The sequence below is a fragment of the Poecile atricapillus genome, chromosome 3 (genome assembly GCF_030490865.1).
Source record: "Poecile atricapillus isolate bPoeAtr1 chromosome 3, bPoeAtr1.hap1, whole genome shotgun sequence".
NCBI lineage: Eukaryota > Metazoa > Chordata > Aves > Passeriformes > Paridae > Poecile > Poecile atricapillus.
In genome coordinates this window covers 99064857-99087387 of record NC_081251.1, presented here as the reverse complement: position 1 = coordinate 99087387, position 22531 = coordinate 99064857, and the positions used below count along the sequence as shown (strand labels likewise).

Below are 22531 nucleotides of genomic sequence, written 5' to 3'. Positions count from 1 at the left end.
TTGGCTGAAATTTGCCATCTCTAGGTCAAAGGAGAGTTTAGATGCTCTCTGTCTAGACACTTTGAAGGTAGCTAAACAGAAACTGAGCACAGCTCTGGAGCAACTGAAACTAATCAAATTTCTCATTTATTTTATGGCCTCTGCAAGTGGAGCATGCTTGGGTAAACATCATCAATACGGAGGAGTTGCTGAGCTGCTGGGTCACCAAGGATTCGTTATTCGCTGCAGCAATTTGATTATCTCTGTAAACCAGGAGCTGCCTGGGTAGCACTGAGAACATGAGCCAACTCAGGACATCTGTGAGCAGCAAGGGATTCTATTTCAAGTGCAGTAACAGTCAAATTCTCCAAGATCACACATCTATCTATCAATCTATCTATCAATCTATCTATCTATCTATCTATCTATCTATCTATCTATCTATCTATCTATCTATCTATCTATCTATCTACTTATCTGTATATAAACAGGAGATAGGCACAGCTAGACTTCATGTTTACCCTTTCCACCCCACACTCAAGGTCAAGATAGCTTAAATTAAAAAAACTCAACAAAAAAAACCCCCAAATTTTACTTTACCACCATTTCAAATTACTTCAGATCCAGAAATCAAGCTGGCTTTTTTTTTTTCAGGACATTCAGCAGCAGCAGTAAACACTGTAATTGGCACTTGTCTGAAACTTTTGTTCATGAAATATGAGACTGAACAGAAGCAGTGATATGTGTCCATAAGGGATTTAGCCTTGCAGGGCTAATATTGAGAAGGCTTTTTTTGGTAAAAAATAGTAATTTTTATAAGCTAAAATGCTGCAACTTTAAATCCATATGGTGAGCAGAAATGCTTTTTGATATTGTCATTTTTCTGACTATGAGCCTATTTGAAATACATTCTAATTAATTGGTCAATTGGCCTCTTTTTCTCTCCCTCAATAAATTCCCTTTTTAGGAATGGAATGAAATAGTTTCCTCACAGTGTGAAAGATTACTTATAACCTGCAGCTGAACCAGAACAAGTATGAAGGTCCTACCACCTATAAGGTGCCTTTCTGGGGAGCTTGTGTTCTTGTGCTGTCCTGTAGGCACAACCACAAGCTAAACTCTGAAACTTGATGCTGGCAAAATGATGTTGAACTTTGAAAAAGGGAACAGGAAGTGGCAAACTACTCTTTTAGAATTAGTCATATATTATCCAATAGGGCTGAGAAGGGTTATTAATAGGCCAGGATCCCATTACGGTGTACAAGAAGGTGAGAGGCCAACTGTGCCGTTTAGGCCCCATCATGGAAGCTCCTTCATATGGACAGAGTCCTACATCCTCTGAAAGTAAATATCACAGGAGCTGGGATGTTGTGCATCTCTGCTATACAAAGATGCCCCTGAGCCATCTACATTCAGACACACTTCCATTTTTATCAAGTTGCTGCGCAGCAACCAATTCCCAGCTGGTTCCTTTTGGCTGGCACAAGTTTAGTCAAAGATATTGGGCCCCAGAAAGTAAGGCTTGGAGACAGGATTCTGCAGTGCTGGAGGGAGGTATGGCTGCTTTGAAGGCCAAGTTCACCACTTCAATTCTTCCAACACAATTCTGCCCAGGCGTGCTTTGAGCAGGCATGCCCTGAAATGCTTCCCTGGAGGCCAGACTGCATTGGTGTGTTGGAGACTGGCAGCAGCACCCACGTCGCTCACTCTCCCAAGCGCTAAGAAGTTAATTCAAGCTGTAAGAAAGGCACCTGAAAGGATTTCATGCTGCATTTAGCATCCTCTGGGCTGAGATTCTGAAATTGTTTAGCTCTGAGGCAGGAAGTAAACAACATATTTAAGGAAACCCCCCTCATTTCATCAAATGTTCTGCCTAATTGTTCATCCAACATAGACCATCCTCAGCAAAACCTGGAGTAGTTTCTCACTCACTGGCTTTAAAATCCTGGCCAGGATTTTAGGGGGAACTGTTCCAGATGTTGCACATTGGGACAGCACCAATTTGTCGCTGCTGCAGACCTTCTCTGGTCTTACAGGGTGGAGGGACACAGACGGAACACCGGGGACACTCACCTTGCCACCTTCTCAGAAATAATTTTCTGCACTTCACAGCATGCCAGGGACAGCCAAAGCATCAGAAAAATGAGGATTTCAGTTCTGACTTGATACAGCTTTTCATCTTCCTCCTCTGAAAATCCATTCCCCAGACTGATCACCATTATTTCTACCTCTTCAAGGAAAACAGAAATTATAACAGCTTAAGGCATACACTGTACCAAGGAAAGCCTCAAAGAAATACCTACAAAGCAGATCTCAGTGTTCTCAGTCTCATTTTTTCCCTGCATCTACATTTTTTTGGGAGAGAATGTTCTTAAAGCCTTTTTTTTGCCACACCTTATGGTCTTATAATTTTGCTTATTTTATATGTAAGTGCCTAAGGCTGGGAGGAAACTTCCAGGCCAACAAGTTGATTCTTCCTTGAGAAGGTTTTTGCTCATAGATGGTCTATAGTCTGAGGCTTCTGGACTTTCTTTTCTATATGCAGAGCATCAACTTTTCCCTGTTTCCACTTTAAACATGTCACAATCCTTTTATCTCCTTCTCTGCAAAGGAAATATTATCTTTCAACTAAGAGCTCTTGCTTCAAACAGCTTTTCTGCAAAGTAGCATTTAACCTGCCTCACACTTCCTCTTCAAACTTCCCTTGTATAGGATGAGCAGGACAAATTTTTTTAACCTCTTCTCATAAAAAATGCAGGTGCATGGGGGAGAAGCAGACAATCCTACCATTTGTCTGTCCCCTTCCAACTTGAATGCTCTTTTCTGAATGTGGCAGCCAAGATAAGGCACAGAGTCCTGGGGGGAGGCTCAAGCAGCATCTCACATAGTAAGAATGGATTTTCCCTCCTCTTCAGAGAGACCTGGGCTGCCACAACAGGTAGAAATACATCATATTGTGTGTCATGGTTTTGGACCCACAGTGTGATCAGCCAGCTCAGGTGGTTACAGGTCATCACACCAGGGACACTCCTTTACAGAGGTTTCTCAAAGCAGCTCCTAGGAACCATCTGGGTACCTCCCCGTGGGGTGCAGGCAGCAGGGAGCACCTGGCAAGTCCCTTCATCCTGCTTTTACACTTGTATTCACCATGGCATTAAATCATAAATCCCAAGCCAATATAAAGAGTTAACTGCTGCTCTAGGATGTTGAATCTTGCTGCAGGTTAAACTTTTTCCTTGGTTTCCCAATTTGCTTACTTCCTCTGAAGCAAGAGCTGCGATGCCAACTCCTTCTGCAGAATATACATTCACCAGAGGAGTTATGTCTTGGCACAGATAATCCTCAGGAGACCAGGAAAATGTTAATACCTTCAGAGCAGTTTTGTTTTGCTAGGCTTTCTGCACATCTCAGAAATAAAACAGAATCACACAAGTTCCTCCTGCTGTTTGCAGTGTGCAAACACCACTGCGTTTCCCAAGGGCACCACCTTTGGTGCAGCAGAAGCTTCTGCTTACCCAGCCTCCAATCCTCAATAAACCAACCCAGGTAACCAACCCAGCAAACAGCTCCAGCTACAAGGCACACAGCCTCCAGGGAGGGATGGGCAAGCCCAGCCAAGGCCAAGGAAAGGAATCTCCTCCTCACAAAGGTCCCAGGAGACCTCAGCTTCCATTAGACTGCAAATATCTGGCAATAGCTTTAAACTCAAGTTCAGGCCTTCAAAGAAAGGGCTGAGAAGGAATAGGCCCACAGATTTCCTGCTATCCATTGAATCTTCTCCAAAAGATAGGAATGGAAGTCCCAGCATCCTTCTATCAATCCAGAACTTTGGCCCTCTCCTGGACATCTTCTAAGGCCTTGTCTGTCCTAGGTGTGGTGGCTTCAGCCTACTTAAAGTAGCATAGGTCATTAACTCTGTCCTGCCCAGCCATGCTTTGCAACCCACATACATCAAATGCCTTCTCCTTCTGGCTGTATTCTTGATCTCCTGAGGGCATGAACAAGCTCAGGTAAAGCAGCCTGTTTTCACAGCTTCATTAAAAAATCAAAAATCAAACTGGACCATTGAAATTACTACCATGGCCAGCCTCAGAGGCCCCAGGATACCTGTGTGGTTTGGGTGAGTGGAAAATGAACAAAAGAGAGAAATAACAAGAATGGATTGCTGAACCAGGACTGAGTCTGGCATAGCTTTTACTACTGGCATTTTATTCCAGGTGAGAGCGTGACTTAATGGAGTTATTAATTAACTTTTCTGCCTTGTAATGTGTGGTTTTAGGTGACTGCTGGCTCCTAGCTGCCATTGCATCTCTCACTTTGAATCCAGATATTCTGTTCCGTGTTGTTCCCAAGGCTCAGAGTTTCCAGAAGGACTATGCTGGAATCTTTCATTTCCAGGTACCTGTATAATCAGGGATTGAGGATTAAAAAAGGAAAGTGCTAGCATTTAACTAGAAGCAGCTTTTTATTTTTGTTGTTGTTGTTTTTTGTTTTTTGTTTGTTTGTTTGTTTGTAACACGTGAAATAATAGTTACAATGAGAGAAAGAAAATAAAAACAGAGTTAAATTAATGTTAAATGAGACCTCCTCACTGGTGAGGTTCTGCTGTCTTACAGCTGATGGGGCTCTGGGGTGCTCTGCAGATTTTGTAAACTGAGCCGAACCATCAGGCTGCACGAGCCCAAACCAATTTCTTTTGCAGCCAACTATAGAGGGTGAATTCAGCCTGGTGTGGTTCCTTCTCCTTCCTCGCTTTCCCTCCCTGCTTTGCTTTTATGTCCTTGCCTGTGGATCCAGAGTGTTGGGATTTAGCCATCCTGCTTTGACTGGAGGTTAGGCTCAGATGGGAGCAGTTGTGGATTCACCCTGCTAAGGGAGCTGTTCTGGTGAGGACAGAAGCTTTAGAACACATTTTCTAGACCTTCCACCAGCTCACCTTTGAGCGCTATGGTGTGAATTATCATCTCTCCTTTCAGGAATGCAGCAAATCCTGGAGTAAACATTTCTAGCTTTGAGGCCAAAATTTAGCACTAGCAGTGTTTCACGCATTTCCTAGTATTTTCGGAAGGGATTAGCACTATTGAGCGCTTCCCCTTTAGGTGACCTCTCCTTACAGGCGTTTTCACAGGCATATTTTTTTTTTCCTTAAGGTGTGAGCCTTGAGATAGTTCAGAATCTCCTATCTTCATGCTGGCTTTCTGGGCTGTCCACTATGTAAACTCAGTTTACATGTTCAGATGGTGTTTTTGATGCTATGTACAACAAGATGCTGTTAATATTTCCTATCAGCAAAATTTGATGTAGCATTAAGAAGCCTGCTGAATGATCCACAGAGCCGGGAGGAGTTTGTCTCTGTTACAAAGGAGTGGAATCCATCATGGGAGTAAAACCTTACAGTGGCTTATGCAGGGGGAAGTGATGGCAGGTGAAGGGGTAGGAGGTTGGTAGCGTGGAGCTATTATGGGCACACCAGCCTCCATCATCTTCTCCTTTCTTCTTTCCCTCAGTTCTGGCAGTATGGGGAGTGGGTGGACGTGGTGGTGGACGACAGGCTGCCCACCAAGAACGGGAAGCTGGTCTTCGTGCACTCGGAGGAAGGCAATGAGTTCTGGAGCGCGCTGCTGGAGAAGGCCTACGCCAAGTACGGGGCTGGGCAGGAGCTGTGCCCCTGGCTGTGTCCCTGATGTTGGCCCAGACCAGGGGTGTCAGTCACAACACACTTCATTCTAAGGCAGCCTCCCTCCCACCCAGCATTTACAGTTCCCTCTGGGTCCATAAAGGGTGTTGCCAACTGTATTTCAAGGGGCTTGAATTTCCTTGCCCCAGGTCACATTGACCAACCAAATTAAGAGATACTAAATGATAAACCCTTCTTTCTGTGGTACCTTGTCCTTGCAGGTGGAGATGGACCCTGGTGTAGCTCTTGTCATTTCTCCTCCAGGTTGAATGGCTCTTACGAAGCTCTAGCAGGAGGGTCCACTGTGGAGGGCTTTGAGGATTTTACTGGAGGCATCTCTGAGTCCTATGAGCTGCGGAGGGCTCCTTCAAACCTGTACCAAATCATCCAGAAGGCCCTGAGAGCTGGGTCACTGCTTGGCTGCTCTATCGATGTAAGAGGCTGACAAAGCTTTACTCTCCTTGCTCCACTTCTCAGGGCTCTGGCTCATACTGTGACAAAAGCCCAGACCAATGTAAGATATAGGTAGGGAGGTCTGATAATAAGAGCAAACTGAATTAATGTGAGATCTTTATTGATTTCAGTATCAAAAAATTTGGACAAGGTTCTAAATAACCGAAGCTCATCATGTCTCCCTATTTACACGACAGCATGTGATAGTACTTAGAGCTGTGAACAACATACTGGTCTTCTGGAACTCCATTCTCTGAATATCTTTTCTCATTCAAATTTTGTTTCAGCTCCAGACACTCCATTGCCAGAGACAAACTCACTGAGACACTTTGTTGTTGCCTGTAGTCTGATTCTGGCTTTGGCTTTCAGTCCTAAAGATTACTGACACCTGTAATACAAACACTCTCAAGTTACAGATGATGTTTGAGCATGTTTTGGAAACTTCACACCTTTCACATCCTGTTTCATTATGTTGCTTGCATTGTGGCGTTTAGAATTACCAGAGTTCTAATTTTGGTATACTGGATCTTGACTGAGACAAGCTAAATCTAAGTTCATGTGAACCTGTCTTTGCAGGTGACTGGGTTTGTCACCTGAGCTGGGAATTGGATTTAGATTTAGATTTCATTGTACATCCTTGAATTTCTTCTGTGCTTGGACTGCATATTAAGGGGCATGAAACTGCAGCTTTTGCTGTGGATCCCACCTTAATTTAATATACTTTGCATCAAGAATATTGGTATTCATTGTGCACACCATTTTGGATATCTTCCCCCATATTAATTTGCTTATGAAAGCTCAGTTCATACACAATATATAATCATAAATGTGCATTCTTTCATTGCTCCAGATAACTGCTACAGCTGAAATAGAAGCAATCACAAGTCTGAAGCTGGTAAAAGGACATGCTTATTCTATCACTGGAGCAGAGGAGGTAAGGCAGCCTCTCTGGGCCCATCATGCAAACCAGCTTGGGGTTGCAAGACTGCAGTGCCTTCAACTTTCTGATGTCTTTCAGTGGCTGACCATAAAAATGTTCCCAGCCTATAGACATTCATACAGAAAAAGGAGTACCTGTAGTACTCAGTCAGGTTGGAAGCTCTGTACAGGTAGTGGTGTGGAGCACACTGTGCAGTTTGCCACTTGTATGGTACCCACAGGCTGAGGTACAAAGTGTAAAGGTGGGCTAAGCTGTTACCAAAATTCAGGGTGCAGGCAGCCATTCCCCAGGTGTTTATGTTGTGTGAAGTGGGAGCAAGCACTTTCCCAGTCAGATGGGAAAAGAGTAAAAGCCTCTTTGATGAACTCTGCTGTGAGTCTCATCTTCAGAGCAAGCCCCAGGTATCCCTGCTCCTCTGAAACTGGAATAATTACAGACATCCATGCCAGATAACCTCCTTCCAATCTTACTGTGTTGTGCAATGTTTCCTGCTTTTGAGGATGCAGATATTCTGCTGGTTTGTAGCTGATGATTTTCCTTGTGGGTTGCTGTCATTATATGAAATGGTGAGTGCTGCAGCTAATGGCTCACTTGGTGGCACAGGATAATGTAAAATAAGAGTGAAAGGCATCTAGGTGTCTTTTAACTATTGCAAATTGTAATGGACTGCATCACTCAAGTACAAATCATGTTTTATCCTATCTGAAAAGCAATTGCCCTCTGATGATGGAATAATGGAAGTTCTCAGGATCTGTTTGTTGTGAATCTTTTAGGTATATTACCGAGGACGGCCGGAGAGACTAGTGAGGCTTAGGAATCCCTGGGGTGAAGTAGAATGGACTGGATCTTGGAGTGATAAGTAGGTTTTTATATGCCCCTGCTTCTCTCTCTTTTGTGTATTTTGGAATCTATTAAAAATTAAATTGGGACAATGCAGTTAATCCAATCACAAAGCACATTTAGGAGAGATACTAAATCAGTTGGAATAAAACACTATTAATTTATTACCAAGGTTGGATATTGATCCATTCTTTCCAGCGGGCATTAATACCTGCCTCAGGCGGAGCTTTCTCATCAAAGACAACAGCCCTTGGTTTAACTCTGAGCAGCCCAATGCAAGCCATATCCATGTCATTTTGCAAGACAATTTTTCTCAAATTGTTCCTACCAATGGTTCCAGGACCTAAGTAAAATATACAAACCAGTCCTGTTCCTGGGAGTTCAAGCAGGGACAAGCCATTATATCTCTGCTTTGACTCTGAGGTTGCTCAGCTCAAAATCACACCAGAATTTCGTACCTATCTGAGAATCTTGAAAAGGTGGGGATGCTGACTAAAGTAAGGACACAGAAGTTTCAAAATCTCTCAGAAACTGTCTGGGCTTCACCTATTTTGGAATCTTGGGAGTGTGGTAGTGACAACACCTTTTTTAATTTTATATTTAGAATGGCATAAATTTTACTGTCATTTGGGCCACAATATATTTTTCCATTCAGTACTTTGAGATTTCAGTTTCCTGTCCTGACTGACTGCAGCCTGGGTGCTGATGTTTCATAATTAAGGATAGAGACAACATTACAATTAATTTTACTTTTATCACAGCTGCTTTGCTCAGCCCCAAGGTAAGGTGCCTCAGGCACACACACATGGCTATATCCTGGTTTTGTCACACCTGTTTTACCATGGGACAAGCTTGCTGAGGCAGGTGCAGCACTGCATTGTCACATGGGAGCAAATCAGAGCAGAATTCATCCTGAGCACATTAATATCAGAATGGCAAGGGAGCAACCCTGTTTTCTGCAGCAAATTTTCTGATTGCACCTTTTTGCTTTCCTGTTCTTCCATGACCCCCAACAATGGAGGTTATATAATTTCCCTAGGGAGGATATCAGACACCCCAATAGATCTTAAAATGCAGAAGCTCTGACTGACTTTCAGGCTGTGGATTTCCTAATCGCCAGTCTCTTTGTACCTTCGGGCACCTGGCAGGGGAGATTCAATTCAAGGCTTATTTGCTGCAAATAGTGTGGCAGTCTAATTCCAGCCCAGTACAGTCAGCTTGCAGCATGTGCTGTCATTTGGAGGGGCACAAGGTCTATTTGTTGAAGAAATACATACTCCTTTATCAGCCCAAGATAGAATCTAACTCAGATCTCACTGTAGAATAAAATGCATCAGCTAAACAGTGTGCTTTTGTGCTTTGTCTGCAGTGCTCCTGAGTGGAATTACATTGATCCCAAACAAAAACAGGCTCTGGATAAGCAAGTAGATGATGGAGAGTTTTGGTGAGAATCGTTAATTTAGCTTACTCTTTTGGACATTTTATGTGCCTTAAGCAATCCTTTCAATTGGATGGGGGAAAACTGCCAGCACCAAAGGGGTTAATAATGACATGCATTGTTAGCCTCTTATTTATCTCCCTTCCTATTCAAATATTACCTTTTATTAGAGCTTGCATAACTCGGCACTTATCCAAAATATAGAGACCAGATGGTAATAAAATTAATGAGGTGGCAAGAATGAACCTCAGCTGCTCTACATTTTGAGGTTTGTTTTTTTGCCTAAATGCTACACACTAATGAAAAAGTTCAGATTACCAGCTTGGGAAGAGTCTGTTTACTCAGACCTAATAGAAAGCCTGTCCTAACCCTGATCTGATCATATATGGATCAATGCTGAACTGATGTCACTCTGTCCTAGTCTGGAAAGACAAATGGCCACCAGTTTGATTTCCAGTGCAATCAGCTGCATGGGCCATCAGGCAGTAGGAAATGAGAGCAGACCTCTGCTTGCAGCATGAAGCAATCAAGGTCTGTCACTCATGCAAGCCTACAAGGAATGGTAAAAACAAACACCAGCGATAGGATGTTTGTGAAACACCAAACTGGCTGTTTTCCTACAGAGTGATGCTATCACAAGGGCCAACTCTTACTCCCTTTAAATGTGATCTCCTCACACATACTGTTTCACCAGTTCCAGTGAATTTGTTTGTGAAGCATGATCCATGAGGGATTGCACACAGCTGGGGATGACAGGACATGGTTTGACTGAGCCCATAAATGTGTAACAGCCATTGACAGAGGCTGTCTCCAGAAGATACAGCTCATTTAGGCAGTGGGCAATTTTGTTTCCCAAAAGCCAGTTCCAAGTTTCAGAATTCAATTAAATGCAGCCTTGGACAGCTCTGCAACACCAATGTTTGTTGCCCCGTTGGGAGAGGTGTCTAGCTGCAGCCACCTCATCTGTTCCAGGCTGATGGGCTAACCTGGTCCCTTTGTGTGCCAGGATGGCATTTTCAGATTTCCAAAGGCAATTTAGCCGCCTTGAGATCTGCAATTTGACTCCTGACACACTGACAAGCAACAAGGTCAACAAATGGGACCTGACCCTGTTTAATGGACAGTGGAGACGGGGTTCATCTGCTGGGGGCTGCCAGAACTACCAAGGTAAGGACCCAACCAAATGGGCCTTTGGTGAAATCCCAAACAAAACATTCAAAAACTGCTTGTGAGCTGGAGGGGATTTTGGTGAGATAAAAAAGAGTTTGGAGGTGCAACAATTTCTGTGGGGTTTAGACAGTAAAGCAAAAGCCTGTGAGTTTAAATGAAGCGTTAATTTACACTTACTTCCTCGTGGAGGATTACCTGCCCACCAAGCAGTTAATCTGTGTTGATATTATTTTTTTTTTCTCTGTCTGCTTTTCCTGCTTATGTAGCTTTTGTTACTGGCTGGAGCAATCCTCTGAAGGGTTGGGTAGGCCAGGAAAGTGTCACAGTTCAGTGGCACTGTTATTTCCAATTCGTTTTCAGGTTAGACCTCTGGAGAGGCTGTCTGGCGTTTGGTCCTCTTGCAACAATAACCGCCTCAGCCAAGGACATTTCCTGGAGATAAATGACTGGCTGGAATTACCAGTATTAGCTCCTCCCTGGTGGTCATTAGTCCCAGGAAATACCCTGGTGCTTTGATTTCCCATGGCTCCAACTAATACTCAGCATAGCTGTGAAAACAAACCAGTGTAAATCAATGGAAAGAACTGGAAAACCTCCAGGCAAAAGTCCTTCCAGGGAGATAGTCTCTGTAGGTCTAGTGACAGCTGTCTTGGCTGCAATGACAGCAAAACCTCCTCCTTTTTGTCTCCTGTTGGGAACTCTTAGCAACATACTGGACCAATCCCCAGTTTAGAATCCGGTTGGATGAACCAGACGATGACCATGAGGGGAGTCTGAACGAGCCATGCTGTACTATCCTGGTGGGCTTGATGCAGAAGAATCGCAGGAGACAGAAGAGAATGGGAGAAAGTCTGCTTAGTATTGGTTATTCACTCTACAAGGTAAAGTTTGTTCCCCATTTTAAAGACTTTATTCCTTGTCCCATTAAGCTGGAAAAAAAATAGCAGCATGCTACATCTTGACATTCAGCACTACATTTCAATAAGATCTGGATTTTGGAAAATTATTCAATTCCTCCTCTCATTTCTTCCTGACTCCCATAATATGGGAAGACTCAGATAAATTGTGGCTCAGTTTTTTCCCACTTCAACAGGCTGGCAATGTAAATTATCGAGCCAGTAATTTAGTAACAGTCTCGTTGAGAATCTTCTTTTAAAAAATCTGAATTGGGACAGGCTCAGGGTGCTTGGCAATTCCAGATAAGTATTTCTGATTACAGCCTATCATTAGTCCTCAGCAGTCACTTTCTTTTTTGTTATTATTTGTCCCTTGTATTTCAAACTTTTTTGACCCATTGTCTGCCATATGCTACTCTTCTGGTTCAGTAAATTTGGAGCTTTGTTTTCCCTGATTTTCCCCGTGTTGCTAAAAATATAATGTAAGGAAAGAAACTACAGTGTAACCTCTAATTTCTGTAGTGTGAGGGGAGAGAAGCAAATGTAAAATTTTCCAACCAGTATAATCATTACCAATATCATATGTGAAGCAAAGCAATTAAATGTTGTATAGGCTCCACTGGATGAAGATCATTAGCTAGCTCAGGTGGAGCAGATGGGAATGGCTGACTTTTGCTAATAAGTCTTGTGTGGGATGGCTCAAAATTACAGAAGGTTTTCCCTAGTGCCCAAGTGCCTGCATGCACACGTGGATCTCACTGAGCACATTTCTGAGTTGCCTTCTCTGTGGTACCAGGCACCATCACCTATCAGCTTCCCAAATCTGAGCATTATGGATGTCTCTAGGCTCCCATCGCTGAGTACTACAGTGGAGAAGTGTGGACCTGATTTTCTCTGAGCCTGAGAGAATTACAGCCTGTCAGTGGCTGATCTGTTCCCAAGGAAAAGTTTCTTGAGAGCTCTCTCACTCAAGGACGATCTTTGTAAACCATTTCACTTTTTCAAAACAGTTCTGTACAACTGCAGATAGTGTGTTTTTCTCTTGTCCCACCAACAGGACAAGAGGTGGTGTTCCCTTGACCAATCATGTTAAACCTGTAGCGTAAGACCCTAAAAAAGCTGAAGAGTCCAGAGAATAGAGGCCCCTTTTCCTAGCAACTCATTCTGGTGTGCTGCATTGAACCCACACTTCTACATTGTGTCCAACAGCGACAGAGAAGTTCTCGTGCTTTATATCTATTCCATCCCATCCGTGTCCTCTGCAGCCTTACCCACAGCAGGGTGGACTTGGTGACCCTTAAGTCACTTAAGTGACTTTTAAGATGTTAATTTTTTTGAAAAACCTGTCTGCTGAGTCATCTCAGGTAGGCACTCAGCTATGTTCCCAGCTCATTGGATCACACTCCATAGTAGGTTTAACTTCATCGCAGCTGATGCTGTGGTTGGGGAACGCTGGTTAGAACTGCAGAGATGATGACCTAAAGGTCTTCATCTCTACAGGAAAAGGTGAAAAGGTGTGTGTCCAAGTCTGTCTACCTCCCTGCAGAGCTTTTGTAATTCATGTATCTGCCTGCTGACAGCAGCTGTGTGTCCATCACCCAGCTCCTGCCCTTCCAGTGTGCTGGTTGTAGGCAGCAACACCTGAAGTCTCAAGGGGCCACTCTGGCTCCAGAAATGTTGTATGTGTGGTATTTTTAAAATCTCCTTTGGGACTTGGGAGGACATTCTCTTTGGCTCTCACTGGAATTCATGCTCTCAAGACAATTTATTGCTTTTGGAAAATTCGCCTTATATTTGGAGTTAACAGCAATTCAGTCAATTTAGGAGGGCCAAATACTGAAACTTGCTACTTGTTATAGTTGCCTCACAACAATCTCATCATCCCCAGGCTGACTGCTAGTGACAGTAGCCTTATATTTTCATCCTATTCAGTAGCAGTAGACTAGTGGAGTTTGGGTCTGCTGTAATAAACTCTCGTTTTGGTTAGCAAAGTAGGGATAACTTGTTGACTTTCCTGACTGAGCACTTAAAGACTCAAATATTTCCAACCAACTGTATCAATAAGAACAGCACATCAGGGGAAGAGCAATTCAATATGCTATAGATTTCTCTGGATGAATATTCAGTTTTTCCTCTGGAACAGCTCTAGGACAAGACAGAATTTCATGCGTATCTGATACTATTTTATGTGTATTATATGTGGTTGTAAATGAAAATTTTTTTCGAAAAGTGTCTGAAGGAGGCTTTATCTGGATTTTTTTCCCTACTGGTAGGTGCAGGTATATAGCAGCACTTTAACATTGTCTCTTTGCCTTCCTTCCAGATTCCTCAGGAGGTATGTAGTCTCTGCTGAAGACTTCCAGCCTCCATATGGGCACCTCCTCTTGCACTGGAGAATTTTGCTGCCAAGATGACTTCTTCCTTACTAATGATATCTCTTCTGGAGAGCTTTGCCTTTGCATCACTGGACCAATATCTCAAATTCTGAATAATCATTTTCAAGGGATGGGGGAACAAGGATTTATTACAGATGTCTGACTCCCAGTCTTGATCTCATTTATACTTGCTGAAATCTGGCTTCCAGGAAGTTTGTACAACCGAGGTCAGAATTTGTCTAGTTCAGGTGAAGTCAGAACAGGATCTCTGCACTCTAAAACTGTGAAAAAGTAGCTAATATTGTTTAGAAGAAATGCCAAACTTTGTGGATCCGTTCCTTTTAAAATTCTGAGCTGGGGCTCCTGGTAATGAACAAGCCCTGCTCAGCCTTCCCTAATCCCCCCAGATGTCAATACTGAGGCAAAGAGACTTTTCATTGCTGAAGAAAGAGACCCCAGGGGTGTCTGGCAGTAGGAATAGCCTATACTGATTACTGAGGTCCAGCAGCCCATGCTGCCAATTTTTCCTTGGCTTTTCAGCCCTTTTCCTCTCTCAGTAAATGAATGTGTGGCCATGTAGCAATTAACTGTGTTCTTTTAGCAGCCTTGCAAATGCAAAGGGAAAATTAACTTTATACATTGGGAAAGATATGGATCTGTCTTCTTAACCTTTGCAGTTCCACTTAGCTTAATATTGAGTGAGAGGAAAAGATGGGGCTGTTGAATAAATACCAAATTCAATCTTATCTCAGAACAAAAGAGGAAAAATCCGCATGTTTTTTTCTACAGTTTACAACAGAAAACCTGAATGATTATACCAATGTTTGGTAAGATTTTTGTGTGCTCTGGCCTTAGACAGAAACCTTACCCCTAAATGATGCTTCCTTCCCATCCTGCATCAGCTACACAACATTTTTTGTCTCTCACTGAATCATACTTTTTGAAAGACATTGTTGTGGAGCAAAAGTCATCAGTAGTTTTATAGCAGGGATGTTGTTCTTATACTACTGCTCCTTCTTATGTCAGTGTTTTATTTTATGAACTGTGCAATGTTTAACTTCCTTAAGAGTATATTGGTATTAAGAACAATTTAAGTACTGTTTTCTACAATATCCAAATGAATACCCTTAGTATTACTAATAGAAGTTGGGTAAATCACCTGATGTGGCCCCAAAAGTCTCAGCCTTGTGACTACTACTTTGTTCTGTTTACTATTCTTTTCTGCCTATTTAAATAAGTCAGAGACTACAATTCCTATGCAATTAGGAGATTTATTCCATACCATAAATTGCTCAAGGATATTCTGAAAATTAAATTTGTCCACAAGCTGCCTATGAAAGCAAAAAATGCTCAATGCACGGAAAATTTACAGTGTAGTAATTTGATCAGATATGAGCATATATTATGATACTTTTATTTATTTTATGGTACTAAGTGTAAAGAGGCATGTGAAAAGATAATCTTTATAGAGGAAGATTCTTGCCCCTTCTAATCATCTGCCTGTTTCCCATGACAGAACCCTGGTGGTTTTCTTTTGTGCCATTCCTCACGGATTTATTAATTTATGAAAAGAGAATCCTGAGATGGCTTTGAAGCGCTGAAATTGAAATCGGGTGGCTGGCTTACCAGGGAGCTGCCAGAGGGTTTCTAACAAAACCACATTCTCCACAGCTGGAAAACAGCACAGATGTGCACACGGGCCGTGCTTTCTTCGCAAGGCACCAGCCAGCAGCCCGGACTGACCCCTACGTGAACCTGCGCGAGGTCTCCAGGCGCATGACGCTGCCCCGGGGACAGTATCTCATTGTGCCCTCCACCTTTGAGCCCTACAAGAATGGGGAGTTCTGCCTGAGAGTTTTTGCTGAGAAGCAGGCTGAATCACAGTGAGTACCTTCCTGAAAACCCCCACTTCTGATGGGGAGGCACGCGAAGGAGAAGGTCACGTGTTGCACCTAGAGCCTGGGCTTGATTTTTTGTCTTAACCAGCAAAATAGGCCCATTTCCACATCCCATTTTTTCCACAGCCTGTCACAGTGACCACACATCCATGTCAGATGGTTCTTCAGAGTCATGGCTCTTCAGAGGTGTCCACTAAGCACCCAGCAGGGAACAAGATCTGTGAAGGAGATGTTCCCACAATGAAAGAGTGCAGGATTTGAGACTATGATGATGATGAGGCTGATGAGACTGATGATGAGAGGTTTTAAAAAGGGTTGTATCAATAGCATCCATTGGATGATAAAGCAGGAGTCTGGACGGAGGACAAGAACATCAAGGCTGCATTTCCCATTGGAAATATCTTAAAAGTGTTGGGGCAGGCAGAGATGGGATGCAGAGCATGAGAAGAAGGAAACTTGGGGGCTTGTCCTGTGCATTTATTAATGCCTTATAGTTAAACAGCTTTTTTTTTTTTTTTTCTTTCCCAAATTATTTTAAAGGATAGATTTTAAAGGAAATATTTTAAAGTAGACTCATAATTTCTGTTTAATTTTTTTTCTTTTCTTTCCTTAGGATGATGGGTGATGAGGTGTCTGCAAAGCCATATGAGGTTAGATGCCCTAACTAGGCAGAATTTTTCTTCATAATGTGGAAGTAAAACAGGGGCAAGATTTTTATTTCTCACTTGAGCTGGGATTACAGAATGTTTTTGTGCTGAGGGGAGATATTTTTTACATATATCCATGTCTTAGTTTCACATTGATTTTTATGTACCTGGGCCATGTGGCACAGAAACGTCACCCTTGTAGACTGAGCTGGAACACATTTGATTGTCCTTACCTCCAGCATGGGAAGGAGAAGGCGGAGAGAGCACATTTCCATAGAAACAAATAGTTCTTCCTGAAGCCTGGGAGAAGCTTCAAAAGGCTTCCAAAGAGCTGCTGGATTGCTCTGGCCAAGTGCAGCAACATATTCACAGTGGCTATTTTCTAAAGCTATCTTGGTAACAGGAGAAAACTTTGTCATTAGCCTTAGGAAGTATTTGCTCTCAAACTAAGCCAGCCCCTGGCTGGTCATGACTTAAGTAGTGCCTCTGTTTTGCCATTGCTGCAGAGCACACGATCATTTTCTGTTGCTGTAAATAAGCCCCTGTACAGCATCTTTACAATATCCACAGCTCATTTTCTAGAGCCACCTTGTTAACCACTCTCTTGGCCATCTCTTTCCTCTAGCCTCATGTTGATAACAAAGATATAGATGATGAGTTCAAGAATCTATTCCAAAAGCTCTCTGGAGAGGTAAGTGGATTAAAGTGAACAAAAAAGACCGAGACCTCTCTGTTAAGATTATACAAATATTTGACTTGCCAATTCCTTTTACTGTCTGTTCAAAAAACCAAGTATTTCTCCCCTTTTATTAACTCACAGCTTCAGTTCAGGTTATTTTACAATAGAGAAGATTTTCTACATTGTTCCTATTATTGGTGCAAAATGTGATTTTTTCCCCTTGGTAATGCAAGGCAGGGAATAACATTGAAAATAGGGGCAATAGGAGTGAGGACTGTGAAAATATTATCCCAGGGTGAAATAAATTACCTGTGGAGTTATCGTATAATTCTGACAATTGCTTGGCTGGCCAATTCCTTCCTTTTTGTTTAGCCCCAGGAATCAGAAAACTGTTGGCTGGGCTTTTTCTCTACTTAATGTATTTGAAAAACAGTATCTACAAAGCCCTGCTGCGTTAGCCTGTGGCTGTCATGTCAGATTTCCTCTTAATGAACAGGTGGCCACCGCTACTGGAGAGGGAAAACATCTTTTTAGTTAGAAAGACCTTTCTGAGTTTTGAGAGGGCAATTTTAGAATTGCTTGGTTGTAGTTTCTGTAAGCCCTGAGAATCTCAAATGTTTTCCTGAACCTTTTCATTCAGTCAAACCTTTAAAAAAGTTGCCATTTACTTGGTCATGTCACCACAGCACCTAAGAAACCACTTATTTCCTGGTTGAATATCTAGGAAATACGATTGGTTTTGAAGATCTTCTCCCTCTGACATCTGAAAATATGAAGGATTAGAAAAATAAAAATAAGGGTTTACATGCTTTAGAATTAGAAAGAAAATAGTCTCTGGATGTCTGATAGCAAATCAATAGAGCTTGTTTCTCTCACAAAAAAATAATTTTCGTATTAACACCTACAGTATGTTTTGTTTTCTGTTCAGGACTGTGAAGTGACTGCAACTGAACTTCAAAGGATCCTAAACCGGGTTTTGGCAAAGAGTAAGTGACATTACTTCCCATTGGATGGAGCCCAGAATGGGGCTTATGCTAACAAAACCCAGCTCTGACAGCTAGGGGTGATGAAAAACTGAGCTTATGTCTGGTCCCAGCTGAATTTCTCCTGGCTTGTTGAGCCTCTAAAGATGGGGTGGGGGTGGAAATACTGCCTGGTGCTTCCCTTCCAAATGCTGCCAGCACACGTTCTGCAGAGGCACAACATTCCCTGTACTTTTCTGGGACGACCACCATGGGCAGTGTTATTATGCTGCTGCATGACTTCTGTGGACAGATAGAGGCTTATCAGCACCAAAACCAATAACATCCCCTCCCACTGTGAAAAAAAAACAAACAACAAAAAACATATTAATCAACTGAAAGGACATAGTGGAAGAAATGGCAGAGGATTTTCTTTGCTACCAAGATTTGAAGGTGGTTGATATCTCCAGCATTGCCTGCAGAAAAATATTTGTATTAAACTATTTCTGACTTGGACTTTTATATTTCTTTTTTGTACAGGAAAGGATGTCAAAAGTGATGGATTCAACATTAACACTTGCAGGGAGATGATCAGCCTTTTAGATGTATCCTTTGAATATAATTTCATCACCTTTAAAGTTTCTGGATCTCTTTTGCAAGCCTTCCTGACAAGCTGGGCTAAGTTTACACTTCAGTTTTCCAGACACACAGCTGGGGGCAAAAATTCAGCCAAGCATCTCTATCAGCTCATGGTGATAGAAACCTCAACCATTTAATCATCAGCTGCTTCTCTCACTGCATCTCTCATTGCTTAAACTTTTTCCTGAATATAGTGGGGAGAAGAAGTAGGGCCTTTCTGCCTGGCTGCACCTGTGCAGTTCCAGGTGCATACACAGCATGCTTGGCAGGATGCAGGTTTTGAGCACATCCTCAGCTGCTGTCTCTGAGTCAGGCCCTGCTTATAGAGCCCAAGCTCACAGCAGCAGGGACAGGCTGAGCCTGTTCCCAGGGACAAGGCTGCAAGTACAGGCAGTGCCTGCCTCCCTCCTGCATAACTGGGACAACACTTGGGAGCTTAAAAGGTTTGAGTAGCCAAGGGAAAAGGAGAGGTCAATAGCTCTGCCCAGGTTTGTGTAGCCAAAGGAAAAGGTCAACACCTCTACCCAGTGCACCTTTGCACTGGGAGGGTGAAGAGCCATGCTGCCAGGATCTCGCTGGTGCTGGTGCCACGGCATGGCCATACTGAGGCCAGCAGGGATTCGCTGTGGATCTTGTGGATAACTGACTGCTAGGAGAAGGGATGCCATTGCCCTATACTTTACAGGCTCCCAAGCCTAATGGGGTAACTCGGTAAGTACAATGTCATGGTGTCCAAATCCCTCTTTCTGCATAATTTTCCATTGGAAGGGATGTTCATGCCCTGAAGGACATGGGAGAAGACTCTGTAGACTGCTACTGATTCTCTTCACTTGCAGCTCCTGCCTCTGGTTTCTAACAATTGTCTGGTGCAATGCCAGGCCCTTTTCCCCCTAAGGACTCTAATCTGCTAAAATGTGAGTGCTTTTAATCGTGCTTATATATTTAGCAATCCCATATATCATTCCTTGAGAGTGAGGATAGCCTAGAAATTCTTGGCATACCTTTAGCCAAGCAAATGTGGAGCTGTGGGCATGTCTGTGGGAGATGGAGATGCATTACAAATGAGACCTAAACTGGCATTAAGATGACACTGTGATAGGTGATTTGTTTTTATCAAAACTGATTGCTCTCCAGTGTTGCTAAGGATAAAGGAATCCTGAATTTTGAACCATGCCTTAACATGGACCAGACCGATGGGACCGGCACCTTGGGACTTGTAGAATTCAAGATACTTTGGATGAAGATTCAAAAGTATTTGGTAACAACATTTCTGACTCTACCCCCTTCCCTTCTCAGTTCTGAAGTAGAGATCCAGAACAGAGATAGAGTTAAACCCTCACAGGCAGATATAATTGGAAGCCTTCCTTCTCAGGGCTCAAGGTTGTTCCAGGGTTCTGAAACACCTCTCACTCAACAGGGCACAAGCAAATCCTTTTTCACCTTGGCCCCATCATTCTCCATAATTTGCAATACCTTACAGAAAGACAGATTAACTCTCTGATTATTGGCAAAGACAGCTCTCTCTGCTTCCTGCTCTATTAAAGATCATATGAACATATCTCGGCTGTTGCAATATGTTGCATTGCTGGCTGAGCATAAGCAAACACAAGAAACATATTTTTAGGACTTACAAAAAACTGCCTTTGTATTTTTGAAATCTTATAGAACTGCTGAATTTTTTTTCTGGTAGAGGATTTAATATCCCAAGAAGTTCACCCAGCATGAAGCAGTCTAAAAGAAGGTCAGATCTGGACTTTCTTGATGTGATTACCTCCCTTTTAGGCAAGCCTGATGGCACCAAACTTGATGTTGTTCATCACAGAGCATCTGCCCTGGAGTTTCATGAAGAAATGTTGGGTTCATGGAGTCCCAGCTTTGTCCTGAGGCTTGTCAGGAAAGCAAGCCCTGGGACCTAAATCCAGTATTAAATGTAGGTCTGGGTGGCTTCTAATTCTGGATAACAAACCTGCTGGCAGTAGGAGGCATCTGTCATCTTGTCTGAAATATTAAGCAAGATGGACTTGGTCTGTTGCGATGTTTACCAGATGATAGGGTATTTTCCTCAATGGCCTGTCTGCCACCATGTAATGTGAAGGCAGGCAAACTGCCAGCCCATGGGAATGTGTTTCCCACTCTGCCTGGCTTGCCTGTAGCTGCTTGAAATGTTTCTCTTGCTCATTAATGTTTCAAAGAGTAGGAGCTTGTGGTGGTAGGGACAGTCCCTGTCCCAGCCATCAGTGGGCACAGTGGTGACAATGTGAACATGGCAGAGGTAGGAATGATTGCCTGGCACTGATCAGCTACACGAGCAGGGTGTGGGCTGCATGGTGGGCTAGCAAACCAAGCTTAAAGCCTAGAGGAGCCATCTGAGTGGCTTGTAGCCCCTGATGAGACCTTGTTACCACGTCTTCACAGCTGCTGTGTGCCAGCTGTGCAAGCCCAACCTGCCTCCCCTGCCCACACCACAGCATTGCTGCAGGGGCACACACTCGAGTGCCCTCTCCCATTCCCTCCTTCCCCTTGCCACAGGCAATCTATAAGAAAGTGGACAGTGACTACTCTGGTACCATTGACTCCCACGAGATGCGAAATGCCCTCAGAGAGGCAGGTGAGTGCGCTGCTCGGGGACGCCATCAGATCACTAAGCACTGGGAGAACAGCAAAACGTTTTAATGGCTTTTCTTCTCTCCTGTCACCTAGATCACAGCATTGCCAGTGACATTCTCCCTTCCTGACAGTCACACACTGCAATCCTTTTGCTGTTTCATACATCAAACCCCATCCTCTGTTCTGCATTATGAACCACTGGTACTTTTGTCCATGCTGTGACCATTGCTTATCCATCTGATTATTACTTGCTCTATTTTTGGCCTCATTATTTCTAATCTAATAGTCCTCTTTCAGAGCTATGCCCAAACCCTCTTTTTCTTTCATTTCCTCCCATCACTTTTCTCTCCTCCAGAGAAGGTGCAAGCCTGATCAAGGCATGCCCCAATGATGTCCTCTCTGATGTTCACTTTTGGAGCAGAGCTTGCCAGCTAAGGGGCATCTAGAGGAGCACTGTGTTTTTTTGATTTGTCTTGTGCTCAGTGGATTTTATATGAATGATCCAGAGACAGAAATAGCATGAATATGGGCCTGAATAGAGCCCAATGTGTTATGTGAGCAATTGGCTCTGCTGCAATCACTGCTATTCAGCTGCAGTGCCAAGACTCGCTAATTAGGGGTTTATCTGGGGAACATAGGACTGGTTATACTGTGAAACAATGTAAAATATGCAGTTTGACAAAATGCTGTGGGAGAACTCTATGCCTTTCTTCACCCAATACAATGGGCTTTGGAAAGGACCCGCAGAGGTGGGTGTGGGAGTCCAACAGACATTCTGGGAGGAATAGTCCTGCCCTTCAACCTCAGCTGCAGCAGTCCACGGATAAGTCACATCCAAGACATAAAATTAACCTGCTGTGTCAGTGACTCCCATGCTCTCCTGGCCCTCAGGTTTCAGGCTCAACGATGAGGTGCAGCACAGCATCGTCACCCGCTACGCCTGCAGCACCAAGCTGACCATCGACTTTGATGGCTTTGTGGCCTGCATGATCCGCCTGGAGACCCTGTTCAGTGAGTGCAGCTCCTGAGAGCTTTGGGGTTGCCTTAGGTACCTGGTGTCTTCTAGCTGTGAATGTAGCAAATCGCATGGAAAGGTCAGGATGCCAGAAAAATTGTGTTGGAGAAAGCAGCAGAGAAACAGCAAAAGCCTTTCTGTCTGAATGACCATGGGGAGCAGGGGACACGTTTCCATAACGCACCATTCTCTTGTGTTTTACAGTCATCAACAACTTACGGTCAGTGCTCTGGCCCCAAATAGTCCCAGCCCTGACAAACGGGACCATTTATCACTTGCAGTCCTTACTCAGACCTGATTTACAGGTTTTTCCCCG

At 43.3% G+C, this 22531-nt stretch overlaps 1 protein-coding gene across 1 annotated transcript in view; it reads left to right on the top strand.

Annotated features, from left to right (window-relative positions):
- CAPN8 (calpain 8) overlaps positions 1–22531 on the top strand; it is a 30009-nt gene that overhangs the window by 6000 nt on the left and 1478 nt on the right. The window contains exons 3-19 of the mRNA XM_058836550.1: positions 4259–4377; positions 5487–5620; positions 5921–6089; positions 6960–7043; positions 7823–7908; positions 9259–9333; positions 10334–10494; positions 11203–11378; positions 13717–13728; positions 15440–15651; positions 16280–16316; positions 16939–17004; positions 17921–17978; positions 18495–18559; positions 19783–19851; positions 21123–21201; positions 22092–22211. Coding sequence (XP_058692533.1) covers positions 4259–4377; positions 5487–5620; positions 5921–6089; positions 6960–7043; positions 7823–7908; positions 9259–9333; positions 10334–10494; positions 11203–11378; positions 13717–13728; positions 15440–15651; positions 16280–16316; positions 16939–17004; positions 17921–17978; positions 18495–18559; positions 19783–19851; positions 21123–21201; positions 22092–22211 — 1722 coding nt within the window. The remainder of the gene's footprint in view (positions 1–4258; positions 4378–5486; positions 5621–5920; positions 6090–6959; positions 7044–7822; positions 7909–9258; positions 9334–10333; positions 10495–11202; positions 11379–13716; positions 13729–15439; positions 15652–16279; positions 16317–16938; positions 17005–17920; positions 17979–18494; positions 18560–19782; positions 19852–21122; positions 21202–22091; positions 22212–22531) is intronic.